The 22,795-nt window shown below is 30.0% G+C and overlaps 1 protein-coding gene across 1 annotated transcript in view; it reads right to left on the bottom strand.

Moving 5' to 3' along the window:
• The window catches only part of LOC106457135 (phosphatidylinositol 4,5-bisphosphate 3-kinase catalytic subunit beta isoform-like), a 75,717-nt gene that overhangs the window by 8,692 nt on the left and 44,230 nt on the right, over positions 1-22,795 (bottom strand). The window contains exons 9-19 of the mRNA XM_013916521.2: positions 22,345-22,575; positions 20,588-20,830; positions 18,961-19,008; positions 17,740-17,928; positions 14,656-14,777; positions 13,869-14,012; positions 11,625-11,775; positions 9,670-9,788; positions 6,458-6,567; positions 3,851-3,929; positions 1,615-1,788 (exon numbers count right to left, since the gene is read on the bottom strand). Of these exons, the coding sequence (XP_013771975.1) occupies positions 1,615-1,788; positions 3,851-3,929; positions 6,458-6,567; positions 9,670-9,788; positions 11,625-11,775; positions 13,869-14,012; positions 14,656-14,777; positions 17,740-17,928; positions 18,961-19,008; positions 20,588-20,830; positions 22,345-22,575 (1,610 nt within the window). The remainder of the gene's footprint in view (positions 1-1,614; positions 1,789-3,850; positions 3,930-6,457; positions 6,568-9,669; positions 9,789-11,624; positions 11,776-13,868; positions 14,013-14,655; positions 14,778-17,739; positions 17,929-18,960; positions 19,009-20,587; positions 20,831-22,344; positions 22,576-22,795) is intronic.

Below are 22,795 nucleotides of genomic sequence, written 5' to 3'. Positions count from 1 at the left end.
TGTATTCATCCATACCTTGTTTCTGTACTTTTTGGCATTGCTATTCCTATATCTTCCTTATTATTTTCAAAAAAAAAAAATATTACTTGTGGATAAAACAGCTATATGAATAAAATGTGACTCATACATTCAAATTAAAATAATAATAAAAACAATTAATAGTACTTTGAAGGTTGAAAGAGCATCAGTAAGACAACACAACAATCGCAAGAACATTATAAGAACAAAACATTTAACATTATGTGTGAATAATCTAGAAGAATTGCATTCAATATTTTCCTGAAAAATCTGTAATAAATGTAGGCTGTACCATTTGACTTTTTAACCATTTAATAAAACTTGTAAAACACTTTGATTTGTTCAACAAATTCCATTTTTTCTGGTACTTCTTATGAATAGATTAACCTTGCTTTTAAACATTCAAACATGTTTATGAATAATTTAGGCAAAATCTTGCATAATATCAAATACTAAGTCAAGTACAATATTTACTTAAAAAAATAATACTTTCAATTAATCCATCTTATTGATTACATTTTAATGTTTAGGTATCAAAGCTGTCAGTTAAACCGCATATCACTTATTATATCTAACGCTACCTTAAAAAAACACTACTTGTTTTATGTACCACAAAGTCTAATGTAACTCATTGTAGTAATGCTGACACAAGTCAAATTATTAGCAATTCTAATACATGACAAGAAACCTTGTGTATAGATGTAGAAGTGCTTAGATATGAGTCTGATCTAAAACAAAGCATGACACTACATAGTGTAGTTACAGTCAAAAATACACAAGACAAACATCAAAAAGACAAAGTATCACCACATAACAACAGTACTTATTACATAATATTTCACTCCCCACATTTTTAATATCAATTAGAACATTAATTACTAAAAACTAGAGAATAAAAAAAAACAAAATTAACAAACAATGGAAAGATTTTATGAAAGATGTTTCCTAATCACTAAAAATCAGTAAACTCAGTACGTTAATCTACACAATATTTACTAAAGAACAACAAAACCATTCTTGAAAAATGTTATTGTAATAAAAGAAAATCTTACTACATAGCTTTGAAATATTCAACTAAGAAAAGTGTAACAATAATTTCAATGACTACAAAAAAATAAAGCATTCAATAAAACTTATGGTAGTAAGTGCCAAATTTATATTTAAATCAACTAGTTTTCAGGTCACTTTGGTGCATACACGTGATAAAAACTGATCTTTAGAAAAATTATAAACACTTTATCCTGAGCTATTAAAGTGACATTCATTAGGATATATTTTTTGTTGTGGTTTCTGATATAAATAAGGTGACCAGGTATTCTACAACCAAAATAAGCATCTGTTTGTCCAGTAAACAGATCATGTACCAATATAAATACTATTCATACAATGTAAGATAATATATTCAAGTACTTATAAGGAATTTTGTATTTGTTTTTAAACAAGACTTTGATGAAATTTTCATACTAATTTAACATATAAAAGATCCTAACCTAGGCTATGAAGGACAAAAATGTTTCTATCTAATTATTTACAAACACAAATCTAATCATGTGTTATGTAATTTACAGGAGCATATGACAAGAACAACAAACATGCCTCTTTTCATCAGGATTGTGATCTTTAAGCCATGTAAGAAGTGAACCTTTCTTGAAAGCAGAAGTAGCTGAAGATCCCTTTTCTTTTTGAATGTTGGCAATTGTTTCAGCATTTAAAACTACTTCAATTAAACCTACTTTATAATCTGTTGAGATGCACTGATAAGGTATCATCCTGAAAATAGAAAATCAGGCAAAGAAAATTTTAGATTTTTCTATTCAAGTATTTACTATAAGTTATTATAACTTGCACATCAAAATCTAAAAATCGTATGGATAACTACCGAGTTTGAAATAATTATGTTTTTAGTATATTAAAGCACATTGATAAATGCACACTGTGGTATAAATTATCACAGGTAGTCAGATGATATTGTTTTAAAGAAATAATCTACAAAAACCTATATTTCAATAAATTATCTTAATTTTGAAGTTCAACAAATTTGAAGATGAACTCAAGCCATTGAAAAAAGGTATATTTGAATCCACTTATTGATCAGATGAAACTTTGAAAAATTTCCACAGAAAAATTTTACAAGCTTGAATTGAAATGTCCTCTCTTAAGAAACAAAAAAGTTTCTTTTAACTAAAGCGCTTCAATAAACATTTTTCTTCTATTTTTTTTCATATCATTTTTGAGGAGTCTAGATCCATGATGAAGTGTACGAGTATTGGAAATAGTGAAATAAACATTTGTTTATATTAGAGTATTTGTCTGCTTATTATTCATGTCAGCTGATACAGAAATAAAGTCTGGTTCACGAAGTTAACCACAAAACAAAATATTTTAACATTAGCGAGAGTAGTGAAAGTAGTGGTTAAGTTAAAAAAACAGAAATTGAACTTAGGGATGTGAGAGTAGTCTGAAAAGCATCTTTTTGGAAACCTAAAAAAAGTTAATGATGTTACTATTAGATGAAGAAATGGAGCAGCTGTAATCAGAGATGAGAAAAAAATATTATGTTATGAGTGAAATAAACTGATACACTGAAAAATTAAAGCTTATAAACTTGTTTCATGCTACAGAAGAAAAGAAGACAAAAGGTTAAATGATCTGAGATAAAGTTAAATACACAGAGCATGATTGTAAAACTTTATTAATTCTAAACTTGGTTTGATACCATTCAGTACTGGTACAATATACATATTGCAGCTTAATAAGGAATTTAGTTTTTTGCCTGTTACAGCACTCACTGTAAAAAACTAACCAAAATATTTGGGTGAAATCATTCATTTTCTATACAACTTAGCAGAATTATTTTCAATATCGGGTACTTTATGTTACATTTTTTTGTGTGACTCCTAATATTATGGATCTTGTAACCATCAAACTCCTGGTCTCATAAGTGATATAATACATTAATAGTTTGCAAACATTTGTTTAAATAGCCAATGATTTCAGTAATTTTCAGGTTCAATATAAAAAATGTTAATATATATAAAAAATTTAGCCAACTTATATGTTGTGGTTAGTGAATATTAGAAACTTAATGATATCGAATTTAAAGGTTTTTTTAAAATACAAAATCAAAATTTTAAAGTAAAGAACAATGTGAGAGTAATTGATTGGGGAAACTTTTAATAAAGAAAAGATAAGGAGAATTTATAATTTTTTAAAGCTTTCAGTGCTGACTGAAGGATGAAAACGATTTTCAATGAAGACAAGAAACAACTTCATTTATGTGAAGTTGTTTGTCATTTTTAATGGGAATTTAATTTTGGGATGTTAAAGAATATTAAGCTATTTTAGACACCATAAAAGAACAGTTAAAGGAGCATAGACTTGAGCCGATAACCAAAGAAAGGCAATAACTATCGGACTACCCAAGTGGTGTGTAATTCTAAAAGATTGAATGGAGTAAGGTAATTAATGATGTTTATGTTTTAAACAATGATAATTAGGTCTTTATGTACAAGTTTCAAAGTAAACGACTTCCATCTTAGTGGTAATTCTATCAAACATAAGGAACAATTACAGAAAGGGTTCAGTTACTAGTTATGATAATTAACTGATAATGTTGGAAATTATCAATTTATTTTTACTGTTCCTATACTTTTGGAACTGATGTTTTTGAACTTTTGTTTTTACTAAAACAAAATATATGTAACTTACCCAAATTCAACAGAATAACTGCATATTTACTCACCAACACACTTACAATTCACCTTACCTAAAATTAGCAACCTTGAAAATATTAAAAAGCACCATTATCATTAACTACTGTTGACGTTTTTACCTGAAATCTAAACCTTTCTCTTTCCACAATTTGTCCATAATTCGTATCATTTGCAAAGTCAGCATGTCTTGTCTCAAATCTGCAAGATAAAACAAAAGTCAAAAATGCATCAACATTCAGTAAATTTCAGAGATAAATACACTTTTGCATATATAACGTTAAACATAATTTGTGGATCTTGTTGGCTTATCACATTATTTTTACAAGCAAGCAGCATTACGATGTATCTTAAAGTTCAGCAATTCTAGCTTGTTGTAAACTCATCTTTACCAAAACAAAAATTTCAACAAATGAAGTAAAATATAATTCACAATACATCAAGAGAAAAATTAAATATGAAGACTCCAGCATGTAACAATATGTTGCCCTCACAATATTTACTATCTATTAAACAAAAAATTTTATTGTTTTAAATACAGTTATGTTATTACTCAGTCTATTACCTCTGTAAAGGACTATCAAAATAATATTTTAGCAACTTCGTGACACAAAAAAAAATGCTGGTTGTATGTACCATATTGGAGAAAAAGAAAATAAAACCAGTTAAAGAAACTGTTGGTATTAATTAACATATTGATTCCTGTTGTAAACAATGGAACTGTTAATTGGTGATTCAAGTGTTGAAAGCTACTGAGAATAATTAACAGTAAACGTGTTGGTGAATGGCTTGCATTCTTTCATTATAAAAATATCATTTCAATGAAATTTTACAAAAAGCATCTTTTATAGAGCAAAAATTGGAATGACACTGTTCGTGGATTAAATATGAATTTTTTCTTGTATGTTTTCATGCATCAATTTTCAGTTTTTCCTATCATCTTTTAGTATTATATCATAAAATGTCTTATAAAAATTCTTTGTTAAATTATTTTTGTTTCCTTCAGATTGTTCTCCTTAACATAAAGTTGTCATATTTAGTTTTAGTATAATGTTGATAACAAAGTCAATATGGAGATTTGGAACAGTGTAATGTATGGATGAAATATTTATGTGTTTGTACAAGAGTCATGCGAAGTGCAGTCCTGTAGTTACTGGAAATAGCATTAAGGTTAAGGAGTGCCACTATAGCAACTGTTTAATGCTAGCACAGTCCTTTTTTTTTTTAGTATTTCACCCATTCTGATAATCAAATCAAATATTGTGGCTTGTAATATCTCCCTAGGATTTGGTCAAACCTTTCTTGCAGTGCAGTTCTTTCAGTTCACAAAAATAAAGTTATGGCAATAGACCCACATCTTCAGAAATCCCCATACCTAGTGATTAACAGGAGTGAGATCAGGGAAGTATAGTGGTCAAGTATGACAGAAGTGGGTTGTAGAGTTAGGCAATAAGTGGAATTTGATAACTGCTTAATTGTCAGGCTCATTAACCCTATGTACATAGGCACAGTCAGTATAATTGACCTTATAACCACCATGTAATTATATAATTATACATATTATAACTGTGAATGTACTTAATGTATCTTCACAAAATCTGGCAAGATTACAAGAATGATGTGCACAAAAAATCATATTTTTGTATAAAGACATTTAAGAGGGCCTAGAGTTGTGCAAATAAAACATTAAACTATAAGATGAAGTATTTTAGTAAAATTATGTATTTTATCTATTATTTTCTCAACCATAACTTTAAAAGCATAACTAATTCTCAGGTCAATAAAGAAATCATCAACATACAGTTGAAAAATATAAAATAAAATCCTCTGAACTGACTTTAGTATTGATAACAAACAATCTTTATTAATTTCACTAACACAATGTATATGTATTTACTTGTCACAACAGATGGTTGCCTTTACTGGAGAGCTAGATCTCGAGCTCTCTCTCTATCTCTTTAGATTTTTATGGACTTACTCAATTCAGATCTTGTACCAGACTAGATAAGCATCACATTACTTATTTGATTCAGCAACATCGAACTTACCCAGAGCAACAAGTGCTACCCCCATAACTGGTCATAATGGAGAACATCATTTCAAAATATCACTCACTGCCAATGGAAAAGATGTCTGTCTAACTTCACATACTACGTACAACCTTGCAACTACCTTTCTTATCAGAAGACAAAAGGTGTTATCTCAGATGAACAACAGTACAATAGGCAGTTGGAATGAAAGCAACTTAATGACCTTCTTGACAAACATAACACAATTGCATAAATAATAAATTTTTAATAGTTCCCATGTTAGAACAAGAAAGCAGAAAATGTATGATATGCTTGCATACCACATGTGCACTACTGATTTACTAACCCACAATTTCAGTTTGACCAGAAACCTCGTCTGCCAGTTTAGTTAGAATATGCCCCACATCAGATCACAACATGTGAAAAATCAAAAGGTCATGCAATTCATTCCTGTTAAAACTAATAAAGACAGTTTAAAATGCTATCCAAAATCTTGATTGTAATGAAAAATAGCTACGTTTAATTTCTTTTGTGATGAAAAGTTATCGCTCTTACTTTTTACTGGGGTAAGTACATAGTTTTTTAAAAGCAAAGAAGTTTAACTACTATAACCTTTTAATGCCATTTCAGGATAAAGATGATGAAAAGCAGGTCTTGCTTCAATCTTCTACACTATTAATAAGCAACTCATAAGCTTACCATCACCATTCTTGTAGATTATATAGATATCTTGACCACTGATGTCAAAGTTCTCAAACACAAGCCAGAGAGGTTTCATCTTAGAGTCCATGAAACGGCACTTTTCAACTCTAAGACAATAAACTATGAAATTAGTTGAAATTTGTTCTCGTAAGTACCACAATTATCAATGTTATATTTACTACGTAATCCAAGTATTTTTTTTGTAAAGCAAAAATAGAGAAAAACCTGAGCAACAAGAAGATTTGATGGGAACAGTAAAAATATTCATTACTACTTAAACCTACTTTGTCAATGGAGAGCATTATAACTAAAACTGATCAACGACAAAGTCTACATGTAAGATCAGAGTATGACTAAACATTTTTATGGCAAAATGTTTACTTATAAATATGCATATACACCCTTATTAACATAGATCTGTCCATTATGTCTCCAAATATATCTTATGAGAAAAATAAAGTATTTTAAACAACAACTAACAGAATGTATTGTTATTCCAGATGAAAAGAAAGTTTTGGAGAAGTTTTTTTCAGAATTTAAAATACAAACTTTGTTTTGTACAGGAAATAGTTTATAAATTACTGCTTAATTAAAATGCTGACGAAAAAAATGTTTTCACATGCAATTTTTTTTTCTATGTCAAACTCTTCATATAGTTTGAAAAGAAACTGCATAATGATTTCAGAACCTACAAAGGAACATTAATTCAAATTATGAATTATTTACTAAATTTGTGAAGTTTTTGTATATGAGGTGTATAAGACTTTTCTATGCTGAAACAAGTATGTTTGGATTTCTATGCAACACCAATAAATCTCACTTCTAACACTGAACAAATTTTCTGACACTGAACTCGCTGAATACTCATTAACTTTACTAATTGGCTACTTATACTTATAAATAACATACCCATCTTTAGATATTAGATTAAGTTTTTCGATTATTACATCATCATCATTAACAGCTCTCAGTATTAAAAAACTAAATTATAACATTGAAAATGTAGTTTACAAGAATGCTGAAATGATCCAAATTCAACAATGGCACTCGTTGGTGATATTAGGCTTTCAGAACATATTGTTGATATAAATAATTTAGAGAATGACAAAAGAAAATGCTCTTTTTAAAGTAGCAAATTTGAAATAATATAAATAACTTAACAACAGCAAATGAGCTACAATATTTCCTACTTACGTAAGGCACTTAAGATGCTGTTTCAACAAAATTCATTTAAATTATATGTATGATATTTCTGTATAATTGATTTAACTATAATCGAAAAAGAAACTTCGTATCACATTTAATAAATATCGTTGTTTTATTCAACAGATACATTACCATTCCTGACACACTATAAAGTTTAATGATATCATAAAATTCTCAACATTTATTTAGTTTAATGTGAGTTAACATTTCAAGCACTGTATTTATGCAGCAGTACATGAATAAACCTTTGGACTAGTGTGTATATGTCATTTCAAACTAAATTTCATAAACTGTAAATAAAGTTCCGAAATCCATTTAAAAACACATTAATAATGTGCATAATCATGTTTTAGCCTAGAATGTTGCTAGGCAAAGACAGAATTTCGCATACCATAGAAACCTCGAACTCTAAATGTTGAACAAGTTGTAAGACCATAGATTACAAGCGCTACTAAAATATAAGTCTAAACTAAATTTTAGTATAATATTCAGAGCTCCAATAAATAAATACTATAGGAAGTTTGAAGCTAGAAAATATTTTTTGGCTTACATACGAAATCATTAAATACTGTAATACGCATATATAGTAATACAAAATATTCATTTGCAGATGGACAAAAAGTAAACCATAAATGATTACTAGTGGCAACTTAAAGTGCCATATGTAATGAAACATCACAATAAGAACACTCAATCTTAGCCACAATAGCGTTAACTACAAATTATCTGCTGTAAACTGCTGCCAACAGTTTTTTGATCAATACAAGTACTAACTAGGTCAATGGGTTACAAGAAGCTTAAAACAGTGAAAATAAACACACACTCCTTAATGGCATCTAAAAATTATTTCTAGTCATATTTTTTGTACTATAGTCCATTTCTACAATGTTTCCATTTTAATTTCGTATAAGAGAAAAGTTGTTTAGTGCATGTAGTTACATTTTGGTTCAGGAAATAATTACAACAAGGTACAAGATATGCAACTCTAATAAAGAAAAATCATTTAGGACAAAATCCCCAGAGAAAAGTATTTTGCCTCATCATGTCTAAGCCACTAAAATTCCCTTAAATCCATGTTCCTAAAAACTTGAAATACTTAAAAATACAGTCTTGTATTGTACTTTAAAATCACAAGAATAAATACCACCAAAGATGTTACAAACGTATCAAATCCAATCGTTATGAATAACTGTTAAAATATAATGTTTCTTGCTATTTTCATTTATAAGCACAGTCAAATAATGCCATAATGCAAGCTTAAAGATTAATACTAAGTGTGTAGTGTTTATCAGTTTGTGCAAAATGTTCACAGCAAAGTCCAATTAGCAATAATAATACAAACCAAAAACAAAAGTTAGGCTAACCTGTTTTGAATTAATAATTTATTGTAATAACTTAAGAGTTAAAAAAAATTAGGAATCAGATAAAACTAGGCTTCAACATTTAAAATAGTTTTCATTGAAACACAAATTAGAAAACATAAAACTTATAAGTAAAAAAAATACTCAGGATTTAAAATATTTATGAAGTTTCTATATATGAAAAATGTTTGAGATTCTAACTTTAATGCTGGTAAAAAATTTTATTCAGGTTTCAGTTTATTAAAGTACATCAAAGAATCTATGTAGCGTAATAAAACAAGGGAAGAGTTAGCAAAGGCTTTTAAAAGTTATTTTTTCTATTTAAAAACCATAACTTTTCTTTAGTTAGAATGAAATATAAAACAAAGAATTTTGTAAATCTAAGAGTATTTTTGTTATTGCAAAATGAGATGCCTATGGTCATTAAATTTTTCTATAACACACAAATATATATATATATATATTAGATAAAATTATTTATTCTGTACATTAAAATGTTCAGTCTGAATTATTTTAAAATTAAACAACAACATTAAGTCTCCAGCTAGGCTTATTCTATCACCATAAGATATTTCATGGTATGTAGCAGTAGTGATTTATTTGTTCATGACTACAAATCATGCATTAAACTAAGCATAATACCTTAGTTTATGAAGCTTGTAAACTGGATCAAGAGGACAGTGTAGGTTGGTAAAAGCTTCACGATAACTGTTCTGATTTAATGTTTCTTGCATAACACATCTTAGTTTTTCCTTAGCTTCCTAAAACATTGAGAACAAACAATTCACAAAAAAATTATTATATATCAGAATATAAAATAAAATTAACTTAACTGCTTTCACATTGATATCATAACAGGAATAAGTTTCTAAACTATAAGCTATACTGTTTAGTTTATCATAAAACTAATAGATAAAAGCCAATTTTTTGGCCAAAATATCCAGCTCAACTGATTTTGTTATCTCCATTCATAAATTAAATTTCTTTATTCTCCAAACCTCACAGCCCATCTTACTTTATTTTGTGTGTCATAATGATTGCCTGTTTAACTGCATTGTATGTTATAAAATATAGAAAATATAATGAGCTTTTTATTACATTCATTATTTTGTAAAAAAAATGTTTTTCAGAACACCAAAATATTTTTTACCCCAAAACGAGCTTCTAAAATTTGTCAACTTGGGAATAAACAACTAAAAATAACCAATTTTTAAACATTGTAATATCGACATTAATGTTTTACAACAATATACAGCTGAGCTATATGAAAAATATGGTTTGGTAGACCCATCTGACAACCTCTAAACAAAAGCTTTATTGATCGGGTGCCAAAACAAATTTATATAAGACTATTATTTCTGTACTATGTAGTTATTGAACACATACAACCAGAAATTACTATTCTTCTGCTGCTATATATGATACCATACTAACTTGCAAATGTACACACATACACAGTTTAATTCACCTGTATCTCCTACATTCAAAAACAGCTGTAAAGTGAGACTCACTATAAGTACAAAAGCAACACACTGTATTTTTATTCTTTCATATAAAGCTCAAAGGCTTCAACAACTTATTGGTAGTTAAAATACTAAAGTAATATAACTTCTAACCCTAAAATGGAAACAAATTCCAGAAAATAAAAGTTTTAAAGCACTCTTGTTTTTCACACACTACTTTATAGCCTTTAAGGGTTTTCCATTTTCAAAGATAGTCTCTCACAAATGTTTCAACTCTGAAATGCCCACCTTCATTATTTGCAGAAATGAACTATATATAAAATAGATAAACATACACACACAAAGAGGGAGAGTTTTTGTTTGTTAGTTAAACACAAAGCTGTACAATGGGCTATCTGTGCTCTGCTCACCATGGGTATCAAAAACCAACCAGGTTTCTAGCATTGTAAGCCCAGAGGACATACCTGTGTGGGCCCCGGGGGGGGGGATGTTTTAACATTGAATTTTGACTTTTTTCGTAAGATTAGAAGCCATACTATGAAATATGTGCTAAAAATATTAATTATCTACTCACTGGAAAATGGTAGAGGGTTAATTTGTTTAAGTTTTCTGAAACCCAATGAATAAATGTTATAATACAAGTTTTTATTTTTGTTTTTAAAGAAAAGAGGATAGGGTGCGTATATATTTTTTTTTAGATTTAAATTTACATTTATCAAAGAATTCTTTTATCAACAGCATTATCCAGAAAGCTCTATAAACTTTCTGTATTTAGTATATAGTTACTATATGTACAGGAACTAACCTAAATAAAATATTATTCCTTTGAGGATGCTCTCTCACCATTTCAACTTAAGCCTCTGGAGCCATTGACTATTCATTAGATAAGTTTCAGACATTAGATATAGAGAAATATCTATAAATGTAAGAAGCTATTCAATATTGGTAGTAAGCATGACATTTTTTCTGGTAAAGTTATCTTTCAAGAAATAAATTTTTATATTTTCTTACTTATGTGATTTTATCATACAGTATACCATTCACAGCCTAGTTTTTGCCACATATCAATGCAATAAAATACATATTCAAGTTAATGTTTGTAAAGGTCTTCAACTTTTTTTTTTATATACTAACCTTGCGTCTAATACATTCATTAATTGATTTAAGCCTATTCAAAGCTTCCACTTGTTTGATGAGAGAATTAATGTGTTCTACAGCTCCACGACAGTAGGCTTCTAGTAAAAGTCCAAACCGTACCGAGACTGATGGCACATACATCTCAGAACTGCAATACAAAATATATACAACATTGCAGGATATCTTGTAAATAAAAGTAAACAAGCAACATCTATCACTAATCCAAAGACAATTTTCTAGTAAGGAGCAAAAGGCTTAGCATCCTCAAATTTACCAAGAAGTTAAACTGTCTCAACTTAATTTATACCTAACAAAACAGCTTTATTCAATATTCACAACTTGTGACAATATATATATATTAAATTACATCACAAATAAAAGATTTATGTCTGAAAAAAAAATCTAATGTGTTATTATAATTTTCAACTTAATATTTTTCAAGACTACAATTTTAAAACTTTTCTACTGCAATGAAGTTGTAATAATGGTTAATTTCCAAGGAATAAAGCATGGGGTTTTATTATTTAAAGACTTGTGCATTACTCATGAAATGATTAGATTCAGTAAATTTCCTTGAGTTTTTTTTAATGCTACAAGACAGCTTTCCCACATAACAACTGTCCAAACATATTCAAAGCATAGTTATTATTTGTTTAATAACAAATAAACTGAACTACACTATTCAGTGTTAGTTATGCTAAATCATTAAACCTATTAGATAGTCACCATTAAAATTGAAAAACAAAGTGATACTAAATTTTGGTTTAATGTCAGGTAAAAATATGTATTGTTATAATAGTAGCAGAAACCTGCAAAACATTTGTGGTCAAATTAGTATCTTTATTGCAACAGTACTTCTTTAAATACAGGATTTCTAGAATAATACAAAATAATTCTAATTGCAGACATTGAAATATACAAGTCCATTTGTCTTACGTCTAACATTAGTTAAACCTTTATTAAGTATGGCCTATATTTGATAAAGAGACAAATTAGTACTGTAACTAGTGTACATTTTTTGCTTTAGTTTAATTAGAGTTAAACCTTACCATACTTTATACTGTCAATACATAAACTTATAGTGTTATTCTACAATGTAACATTAGACTTTAAAAACTTCGAAAAGCATTTAATACATTGTACAAAATGTCTACTGAAGTGTATTTACATCTAGTGAAATGAACCATAGTAAGGTGCATATGCATTTTCAGGACAGACAAAAATGTGTATTATTATTATTATAAAATGTAATTGTACACAGGGAAAAGTATATATATATATATATATTACATTTTCAAGCAGATCTTTTTCTACTCTTAAGAGTGCTTTATCTTGTAAAATCACAAACCAGTTTTTCTTATGAGAACTTTCCAAGCATCTTTGTTTCAAGTGTTGATATTTCATATTTTCATGTTGCATTTTACATCTTCCCAAAAGTGTGTTTTCTGCTATGTTTTTCATGTAGCATAAACACTCCTCTTTATCTACATCATCTTATAGTGTGGCATTTTTGTGTTGGTATAAAATAGTTATGTTTAAAATGAAAATTTTCAATATGTATTTATACTCAGAATCAATAACGTTTTACCACAATATCTTTCCATGCATCATTTCTCTTGTTCTAATTAAGTCATAGTTTTTCACATCCTCCCATAAGCCAGTACTTTAGAACATTATTTCTCCAAGAAAGTCATGCTTCTTCACATACTATTATTTTTGTTTATGTAACTCATAAGAAGTTTTTTTTTTACATAGATTTTATCCTGTAGCATTAATTTTTTAACACAAGTTCCTCAAACAGTTAATATCTTACAATCTTAACAAGCAGTTTTTTTTTTATCCTATACTAACTTTCTACATAGCATTGTTTTTAAAATAGCTTAAAAATCACTAAAATACTGTATATTAAAAATATTATGCCCAATGAATGTCATTTGAATGAAATGATGTCCTTTCTCTTCAATTAGCTATAACTAACTTTTTACTTTTGAATTTTAGAAAACCATAAACTGCAGTTGTTTGATACGAGTGTTAACTGTTTTTGTCCTAATTTAGTGACAAAAAAAAAAAACATTTTCCCAACGTACATGTTCAAATTCCTTTTTTTCCCTACATTATCCATTATGTAGATCTGTTTTTCTATTCAAACTCTCCAAGTAATCCTATTTTTACATTTATTTTCTAGGTGGCATTTTTTCTTACTTAATTACCAAAGCAGCTGTGTTTAATTATTTTACTTACCGTAGAAGCCAAAAGAGCTGATGGCCAATATGTTGGTTTTTCAAAGCTCTACGCAGGAGAAACTTTACTAGGTCACAATACAAGTAGGACTCATGCTTGAGAGCTTGAACAAGTTGGAGGAGGTACAATGAAAGATTTTCATCACTAATTTGATGAAAAGCAAAAGTTTTGTTAACTCAAGTTTTATAAAAATTGTTTTAAAGAAGATTTACAAGAAATTTTATGCAAATCTCTTTAACAGTGTATGTCAAAGCCCTAGTGCTTCATTACTATATTTAAAATCACTATGAAGTGTACAAAATTTTTAGTACTACTACAACAAAACACAGGAAATATTACTTAAGTCAGCTTCTAACATTTGACCACATGAATAATTTTTACATATTCTAATTTAACAAGTAGTTCTGGGTTTAAGCCCCACCACTTTATGAAATATAATAATGCTTACTTTCTAAATATTTTTTAAAAATCTTAACACAACAAGTGGTTCTGTAATCCTACACTACCTTTCCACATAAGTTTTTATAATAGCTTAAAATTTATTAAAATGCTGTATGTGAGGAAAGATTTGTTAACATTTTGTCCCGATAACCCTCATAAGGGCTAGTGAAGATTATTTGAATGAAATGTTGACCATCCTCTTTAATCCATTAGAAATAACTTTTTGTCTTCAAATTTTAGAATAATATAATTTTTTAACAAGTAAGTAAAATTTTATTGAAGTTCTGTAAATAACTTAGTTTTTTTCACAAATAATTCATTCAAACCAAATAAATTCATGTCATACCTAATTTGTTCCAGACACTTGACTGCAAAATTTCTGACATTTTGATCAGCATAAGCATAATCTAGTAATTCTAATGCTTCTTCTGGTGGAAGAAGTTGCCATCCCTGCAACAGTGCAGTTACCTATTGGCAAATGGATATTTTAAGTAAGAGAAAAATCAATAATGTAAAGATAAAGATGAGATATTAACAACTGTTGACTGACAGGTCTAAATACAACACTAATGAATAACTTTATGTTCTTATATGTGTGTGTGCAAGACACACACATATACTTCTTTATACATATATATTGCTATATATTTATACCACCTTTAAACACTATCAAGTACTCTAGTTTATAACATACTGCTTCTGGTTCCTGTATGATTTACTGCGGTGCAATGCTGTATTGTTGTGGATAGGCTATTATTGGATCATCCACATGGGATCAGAATGCTTGGTCATTTTCCTTGTTCTATCCAAAGTGCATCTCGACCTTTGTAAGTGCAGAAGATGGTGTATCCACCTTCAATGAGTTGGTCACAAATTGCTGGTAATACAATGCGAAAAAAAGAAGAAATTGTAGACTTCTTGCTTGATAACAATCTCTCACTATGGCTATTTTAGCCAGGTCCATCAAGACCCCATATCTCCCTACAATGTGACTAAGATACTCCATTTCTATATGCATGAGTGAAAACTTTCCTGGTTTCAGTTTCAAGCCTGCTTTATTTATCCACTAGAATACCATTCTCAAGTTATCATCTGCAGACTAAACACCAAAACATAGTTCTTTCAGTGTAAATTACATTAGCCTCTCAAAAGTGGCAGGCCAATTACACAGGCTGAATGGCCCGATGACATCCAAATGGTGTAACCATTGGCACCAGTTGCAGCATGTACCCCATACACAGATCTGGATAGCCTGTTCATTAAAAACCAGTGTGGTTGCACTACAATGCCAGGATGTGTGGGTGACTGGTTAATCTTTAGTACAGATCTAACTCAGTGCAGTGAAGATATCCAACAAGGTTGGTCCATTCAAGGTACTTACCCGTTATGATGGGCTTTTCTTCTATTACTGGCCCAAAGTTACTACTTTGTACTGGGTCATACCAGAAACTGCCTCTGCCAAAGTGAGGATACCCCTCATCAAGTATGTCCTCTCAATCTGCTGATGTCATTGCAGGGTAAGCCTTATCATACAATTAGTGCAGAAAATCTTTGTAAGTGGCCAGACTCTCAGTCTTCTTCTGAGTTTGAACTTGGCCTGATGGATCACTAATTCTCAACAGGGTCAAATTAGCAGCTCAACTTGTAAATGACTGTACTGTACCCTAGATATAGTTACTACTACGGCAGACACATCTAACAGCCTACCAGAAGTAAAACACTATCAGCAGTCCAAAAAACCATCCAATCTTAAATATATCTACTATTACAACAGACAACTCTCAGCCTACCAAAAATAAAATAAAGTCAGCAGTTCAGAAAGCCATGAAATTTAAAGATCAATATAACAGTACCTGAAACTGCCCTAATGAATATGTTTTACCATCAAGTTCCCACCACTAGTTGAAGATGGCCACTACACGAAAATCAGTACTAGCCTACACTAACACAGAGAAACAGATTAACCAAAACCTCAAGAAACATGAGAAACAATTAATGAGCAAGGCATACCCTCTCCGGCCCATAAGTAAGAACTCACTCCTCCTTGTTGAGATTATAAAAGCAACCCTTATGGTCTCTGACAATAGAATGATCAAACAGCCTATTCACTAACATACCACATCTTGAACCACTATATATACTCCATGAAACAGCTTGAAAACAATAGAACTTACAACTTTCTCTGTCAAAGCAGCCTAATTCCATGTTACGGTAAACAGTAAACACTACTAACAACAAGGCCATGGTTTACCCCTATAACCAGTACCCAGTAATCTGTTCGTGAAACAAAAAAGCTGTGATTAGTGGAGGTCATTCGCCAGGAGTACTTCTAGTGATTCTTGGCTGATTGTTGATGGTCTGGACAAGAACTGAGACTGTGGTACTCTGGTTGGTCATAGCCTGTGAGTTTGGTAGAGACTTTTCCAAACACGTTGAAGACCCTTAGTCATCCTCACTTCCCGTGCAACAAGATTGATACTCAGGCACAAGTTTGATCTACTGGTCTGGGTGTTTCAAATATTGGTTTATATTCCCGAGTCTTCAGCTGTAGGCTGATCAATATCAGAGGCCTTTGCAATATTGGACAAAAGTTCCATATCCAGAAAAGAACTTCTCCTGAACTCAACACTTCTCTTTTTGATAACAAACTTTCCCTTTTGGTTATAATACTTTTACTGCAGAAAATGATATTCTTTCAGTAACAAGCATTCTTTTAAACTTGTGTAACTCAAGAGTTCCAACAAAGGTCAATATTCATGTGAGCAAAGACAGAAGTCTGTAATAAAAACTGTGATTACAGCACAAACATATCCCTTTCCTCTCTACTTGTAGTATTCTCAGGTAAACTTATTTCCATGCAAGTATCAAATAGGTCAATTTAATAACAGGAGGATCAAGCATGAAATTTGTAAAGTGATCTGTACTTGACTAAATGACTGAGTTTTAAGCTGCGTGAAACTGGACACATCATGTAAAGTGTAAACAATCTTTATTAAAAGACAAGGCAAAATCATGGTGTGCATACTCATGTAGACATTTAGAAAATAGGCTACTACAGGATCAGTGAATAGATCAATCAGCAGCTTTCTTCCCTCCAGATGAATATTTGAATAACTATCTATATTGAAAACCAAACAAAACTCTCAATGAAACCAGACTCCTTATGGAAGTACTAAACCTCAGTTCTCTTAAGCATTACCACACGATTGATTGTTCTCATATAACACAAAAATGCTGTAGCCTCTAGATATCATCTACTCAGCCAGCAGTATTATCATCATCACTTTGTAATTGTGAATACACATTCAAACAACAGTAAAGTGAATCAATGAAAACAACATACAGTTAAAAATATATATTTATATACCTTAGTATATACCTTATTACAGAAGAAATCAGCTGTACTCTTTGATAATAATACAAAACTAACCTGAGCAACGTCATGTCGATCATTCCACTTTAAACAGCACAGAAGTTTGGGTAAAGAGTTGGGGAATTTATGTAAACAGTCCTGTCGTAAAAACCAGAGAAGGTCTTTGTCCTGTTCATGCATCTGGTGAAGGGGATCCCGAGAACAAACTTCAGACAGATGCTTGAGGTAGGGCTTGCTGGCATGAGGCTATAAGATTTTTAAAAAATATTCATTTTATCCTATATTAAAATTACAAAATTAGTATTTTTAAAAATTTGAGAACTAAAACTTTTAGTTTACTAGTGAAAGGTCACATGCTTTTGTACTAGAAAAGATATATCTGTTGAGAAGCAAGCTTAGATGAATCAAATGATCAGCACTAAATATTAACTTTAATTAATTATTATTGCAATCACTTTTCAATTTTGAACAGTCATTGTTAGTTCATAATCTAAGCCTAACTGAGAAAATTTTGACAATGAACTGAAAAATTTGTAGAACTCGCTACATGTCATTGTTTAGTAAGTATACTAGACTCAGTTAAGAAGCTAAGTCATGTTGAAAAAGATGATCAGTTTTTAACACCCAGGGAAAAGAGGAACTTCAACTCCTCATTGCTTTAAATTTATAAACTGTTCGTAAACAATATTATAAACGTTTGTACTGTTTCTTTTTTCTTTTATTAAACAATTATGAAGTTTTATTTTTGTAAAATGTCTTGTTTTGTCCACTTTAAATAGGCTTAATAGAAATTACATATTTTACAATATTCCAGAAATATAGTAAAATAATATATATTAATTTAAAATGCTTGTGCAAGTACATAATAAACAAGCGAACACTGGCAAATACTATGCATATATATTTTGCATGTGAAGTGAAATATTTACCAAGATTCTACAACTAAAGTTAATTACTCTTGTCTTAATAATAAAGCATTAAATATACTTTGTTAAATGTGACCAGGTTTTTGGTAAACAGTTATAAAATTGCTGGAGTTTAAGTCAGTGTTGCAAACTAAATTTCTTTCTAAAACATTAATTTTGTACTTTAAGAATAGTTATTAAGACCTTTGTTCAGGTCAATTGTGTGGGTGTGTGTATCTGTGCGTGTAACCATATTCAATACTTAAAGTAGCAAGACTTTCGTATTTAACACAAAATCTGCCAACACAAAAATTCCCAAGTGTATTAAAATTATAATATAACCGAACATTTTAAAAGCAACTTGTATACGTACAGTTCCATCAGTGTCTTGATACAGATCTAAACTGGCATGTTCTAGAACCTGGAAGCACAATAATTATATGTGAAAGTTTACACGTTGAAAAAATGCTTTATGCAAAACTACCTTTATAACAGATCATGAAAATGTTAAGATCTATATTAAATATATATTTACTTCTGAATCAATTAACTAATATCATTTTGACATTTTATGTTTTACTTTACCGTGCGTGTGTGTGTGATTTCAAATCATTTAACTACACAAAAAATAATCAAGTTTCAATCTCCTTTCTCATTATGTTCCATTCTGATATAATTTTTAAAAGTCGTTATATATGATGTCAACATTTTTAGTGTGGACAATACCTCCAGTTTTTTGATGCAATTCAATTGTCAAACAATTGTTATAAACATTAAATACATATTTTTAAACAGAGAATTAACAAATAGTATTTTCATTATCTAAGAAACAAAAACTAAGTGTGAAAATACCTTCTACATGGTCTTTTCTCTTTTAGATAAATATAAATAAATAGAAAAGGAAGGACACTCAAAGTAAAGCAAACATTTATGCACCCTTAAAATGTGTAAACCTGCTAATTATAATGAATTTTCTAAGGTTTATTTCATCAAAGTGAAAGGTTTTGGCTTTTACAGCAGTTGTCTTCAGATATAATAGAGAAGGTTTGTTTGTTTGATTTGAATTTTGTGCAAAGCTACACGAGGGCTATCTGCGTTAGCCGTCCCTAATTTAGCAGTGTAAGGCTAGAGGGAAGGCAGCTAGTCATCACCACCCACCGCCAACTCTTTTACCAACGAATAGTGGGATTGACCGTCACATTATAATGTCCCCAAGGCTGAAAGGGCGAGCATGTTTGCTGTGACGGGGATTCAAACCCGCGACCACAAGATTGCGAGTTGAGCGCCCTAACCACCTGGCCATAATAGAGAAGGAATCAAAATGTAATGTTCACACAAATTAATTTAACATAGTTTTTTTTTCTATGCTGAATTTGTATTCACCAGCAAAAACAATTTTATTGCAGCTGTACTTTTCTGGAAGTAAACATTTGAATATATTTGTTGTGGTTTTATTTATGCATTCCCTTACACAAATAAATATTACTTTTTTTTTACATTTAACTAATAGTTAGAATCAATTCTGGATAGCTATGCCTTCAAATTTCAGAATTCAAATTAAGTATGCAATGTACTCTGCTTTCAGGTGCATGAAGCATAAAAAAATTGTACTGAATTTTACAACTCAAAATCTGCTTCTTAAGGATTAAAATATGTTATTTTGCTAAAGGTACTAGCTTGAAGCTATTACCTGACATGTTAACTCTTTCATTAAGATAACATGGAAAGGGGTGCTTTTTTTCTTTTTTCATGAAGTGGTAATGTCCTTGAAAACTAACTTCTGAATGCTATGGATTTATCAGAAATAAGATAAAAAAATGATATTTGTTAACTTGTCTCATGCCTTATTAATACAGAAAATAGCAGAAGAAATACTAGGAATGAGTGTTTTTAAGTAAACAAAGATTTATTGCTATCAAATCATTGAGGGTATGAGCTGAGTTCTGAAATGTTTTGGATAAAAGAACCTTATAAAAAATTAGAATGGTATTGATACCAACCTTTTCTAAAGAAGGGTAAGAAACCGAATGTTGTGGATGATATTTCTGAAAGGTGAGAGTGAGTTCAGTGGTATTTTCTAAGTTAGGATTCGTCACCACAGTTCCCAAGTGGTTAAACAGATCCTCTGCCTGAAGTTCATGAGAATACCACCACATGTGTAGCGTTACTGTTCCTGCTTTTAGGATGTTCTTAAAGTCGTACACAGTTGTGTTGACCCAAGCTATTGGATTGACATAAAGATCCTACAGAATGAAAAACAAGCAATATAAATTTAGTCATCTGTGGGTTTTTTTTTTTAAATCTTATAAAATGTATTTATTTCTCTTATGTTGGAATCTTTAAAAATAAATATACTAGTAAACAAATTGGACTGAAAGATAGGATTAATCAAAGCAGGCATTTAATTTTTTTTAACAAAATAGGGAGACATTTTGCATGCATCATTATACATGGTATGTTACGTATATTACAACAAAGGATATTTTTTTATAAAAAAAAATCTATGTTAACAAGAACATTACATTTGTATACCTATGGCTACATTAAAATTAGCACAAATAACACTTTAATTGAAAGAGAGAGAATAAAATAAAAAAAGATGTGCTTTGATAAAATAGAACAGAGGTTGTACTTTATGTAAAACACTGAGCTGAAACTTTGAAACTACAAAATTGATCAACTTCACAATGCAGGATTGTGATTTCAAATTTGAAAAAAAATATGCCAAGTAATTCTGTAAATCACAAAGAAGAAGAAAACTTAGATCCAATGCATTTGCTTAAGACGAGAGTGAATCTTAGCAAGTACGATTACAATATTCAAAATCAATTGTCAGAAGAGAAATTCTGAAAAGAAAAAATAACTAGTTGTATGCAATAGAAATTCAACTGCTTTAGTATCTCAAATAATTCATCAGTGAAAATGAAAAAAAACATTTATAGAATGTGATTTAAAATTTTGGAATAATGGCTAACAACATAACTGAGGAATTTCGCTCAGGTCATTTTGGTATGTATTGATGCAGAAACATGGATACAATTTGACACAAATGAACACACTTTATACTTTTATTTTAATAGTGCATCACTCAATTAAATAAATGAAGTCTATGGTTTATTTCTGTCACTATCAATGACACAATAAAAAAGTTTACAAGATGAACTTGGAGATTAATTTGTTAATAAACAATGTATTTTGTTTACAACAGAAACTTCCACCATGTGTTTTGAGTTGCTATGCGTTTCCTTGTTTTGATGTAATAGTTTTAATCAAAATTTAAACAAGAGGTAATCCCCAATAGCCGTGGCACTTGAAATTCTTTAGGCAGGATTAGAGTAAACTAATCTACGAGACCTTTTCTTCCTTTTTATTAGCTGTATTTTTGTTTGCCAGCAATACCAAGCATGGGACATGCATATACCTGATTTGATTTTATTACACATCAGGATAAGAGTAAATTAATCTACGAGACCTTGGGTACAGTCAAATACATCAATCAAAAGGGTTTGACCTACTGAGTCCAAAACTGTAATTATATTTCATATCAGTCAAGAGATGACAGAGCTACAAGCTAAAAGTTTGTACTTGGAAAAATTCAACCATTCTATGAGCCATTATGCCATGGCTAAAAATGATGCTTTAACCAGTTTCCTACCTTTTTTGTAATTGCAAAATGATTAATAATATATAAATGATATCAATGTTCTTCCCGCTAAAAATATTTTAAAATAAATTTAGAATTTTTTGATGTACTTACAGGACCAATGCTACGATATTTGCGATTCTTATTTCCTTTAGCAGTATGAGCCACTTCATAGACAACCAGACACAGACGTGTCATACGAGGAATGTTGCACACTTCTAAGTCAAATTTCAATTGCTTGTTTGACTCCCACTTAGCTTCACCACCAGTAACGATGACTTCAGAAGTTTTTTGTAACTCACAAAGTAGATCTCCACCATGAAACAAACCTGCCTGGACTGTCACCTGTCAAGATTTTAAACTGTGGTACTCAACAGCTATAATTTAAATGTTACACATATTAGCCTTTCCTTGTACTCATACTATAAAAGTTGCATCATAAGTTTATGCAAATACATTTCATAAAGCCACATAATCTAGTTTGGTTTAACCAACAAAGAAACTAAACTGTATACATAAACTTGACTGTCTTCTTCTTCTTCTGTACCTTTTCCCGTATCTATAC

The sequence above is a fragment of the Limulus polyphemus genome, unplaced genomic scaffold, assembly GCF_000517525.1.
Source record: "Limulus polyphemus unplaced genomic scaffold, Limulus_polyphemus-2.1.2 Scaffold295, whole genome shotgun sequence".
In the NCBI taxonomy this organism is placed as follows: Eukaryota; Metazoa; Arthropoda; class Merostomata; order Xiphosura; family Limulidae; genus Limulus; species Limulus polyphemus.
This window is presented reverse-complemented; position numbering and strand designations above follow the sequence as displayed.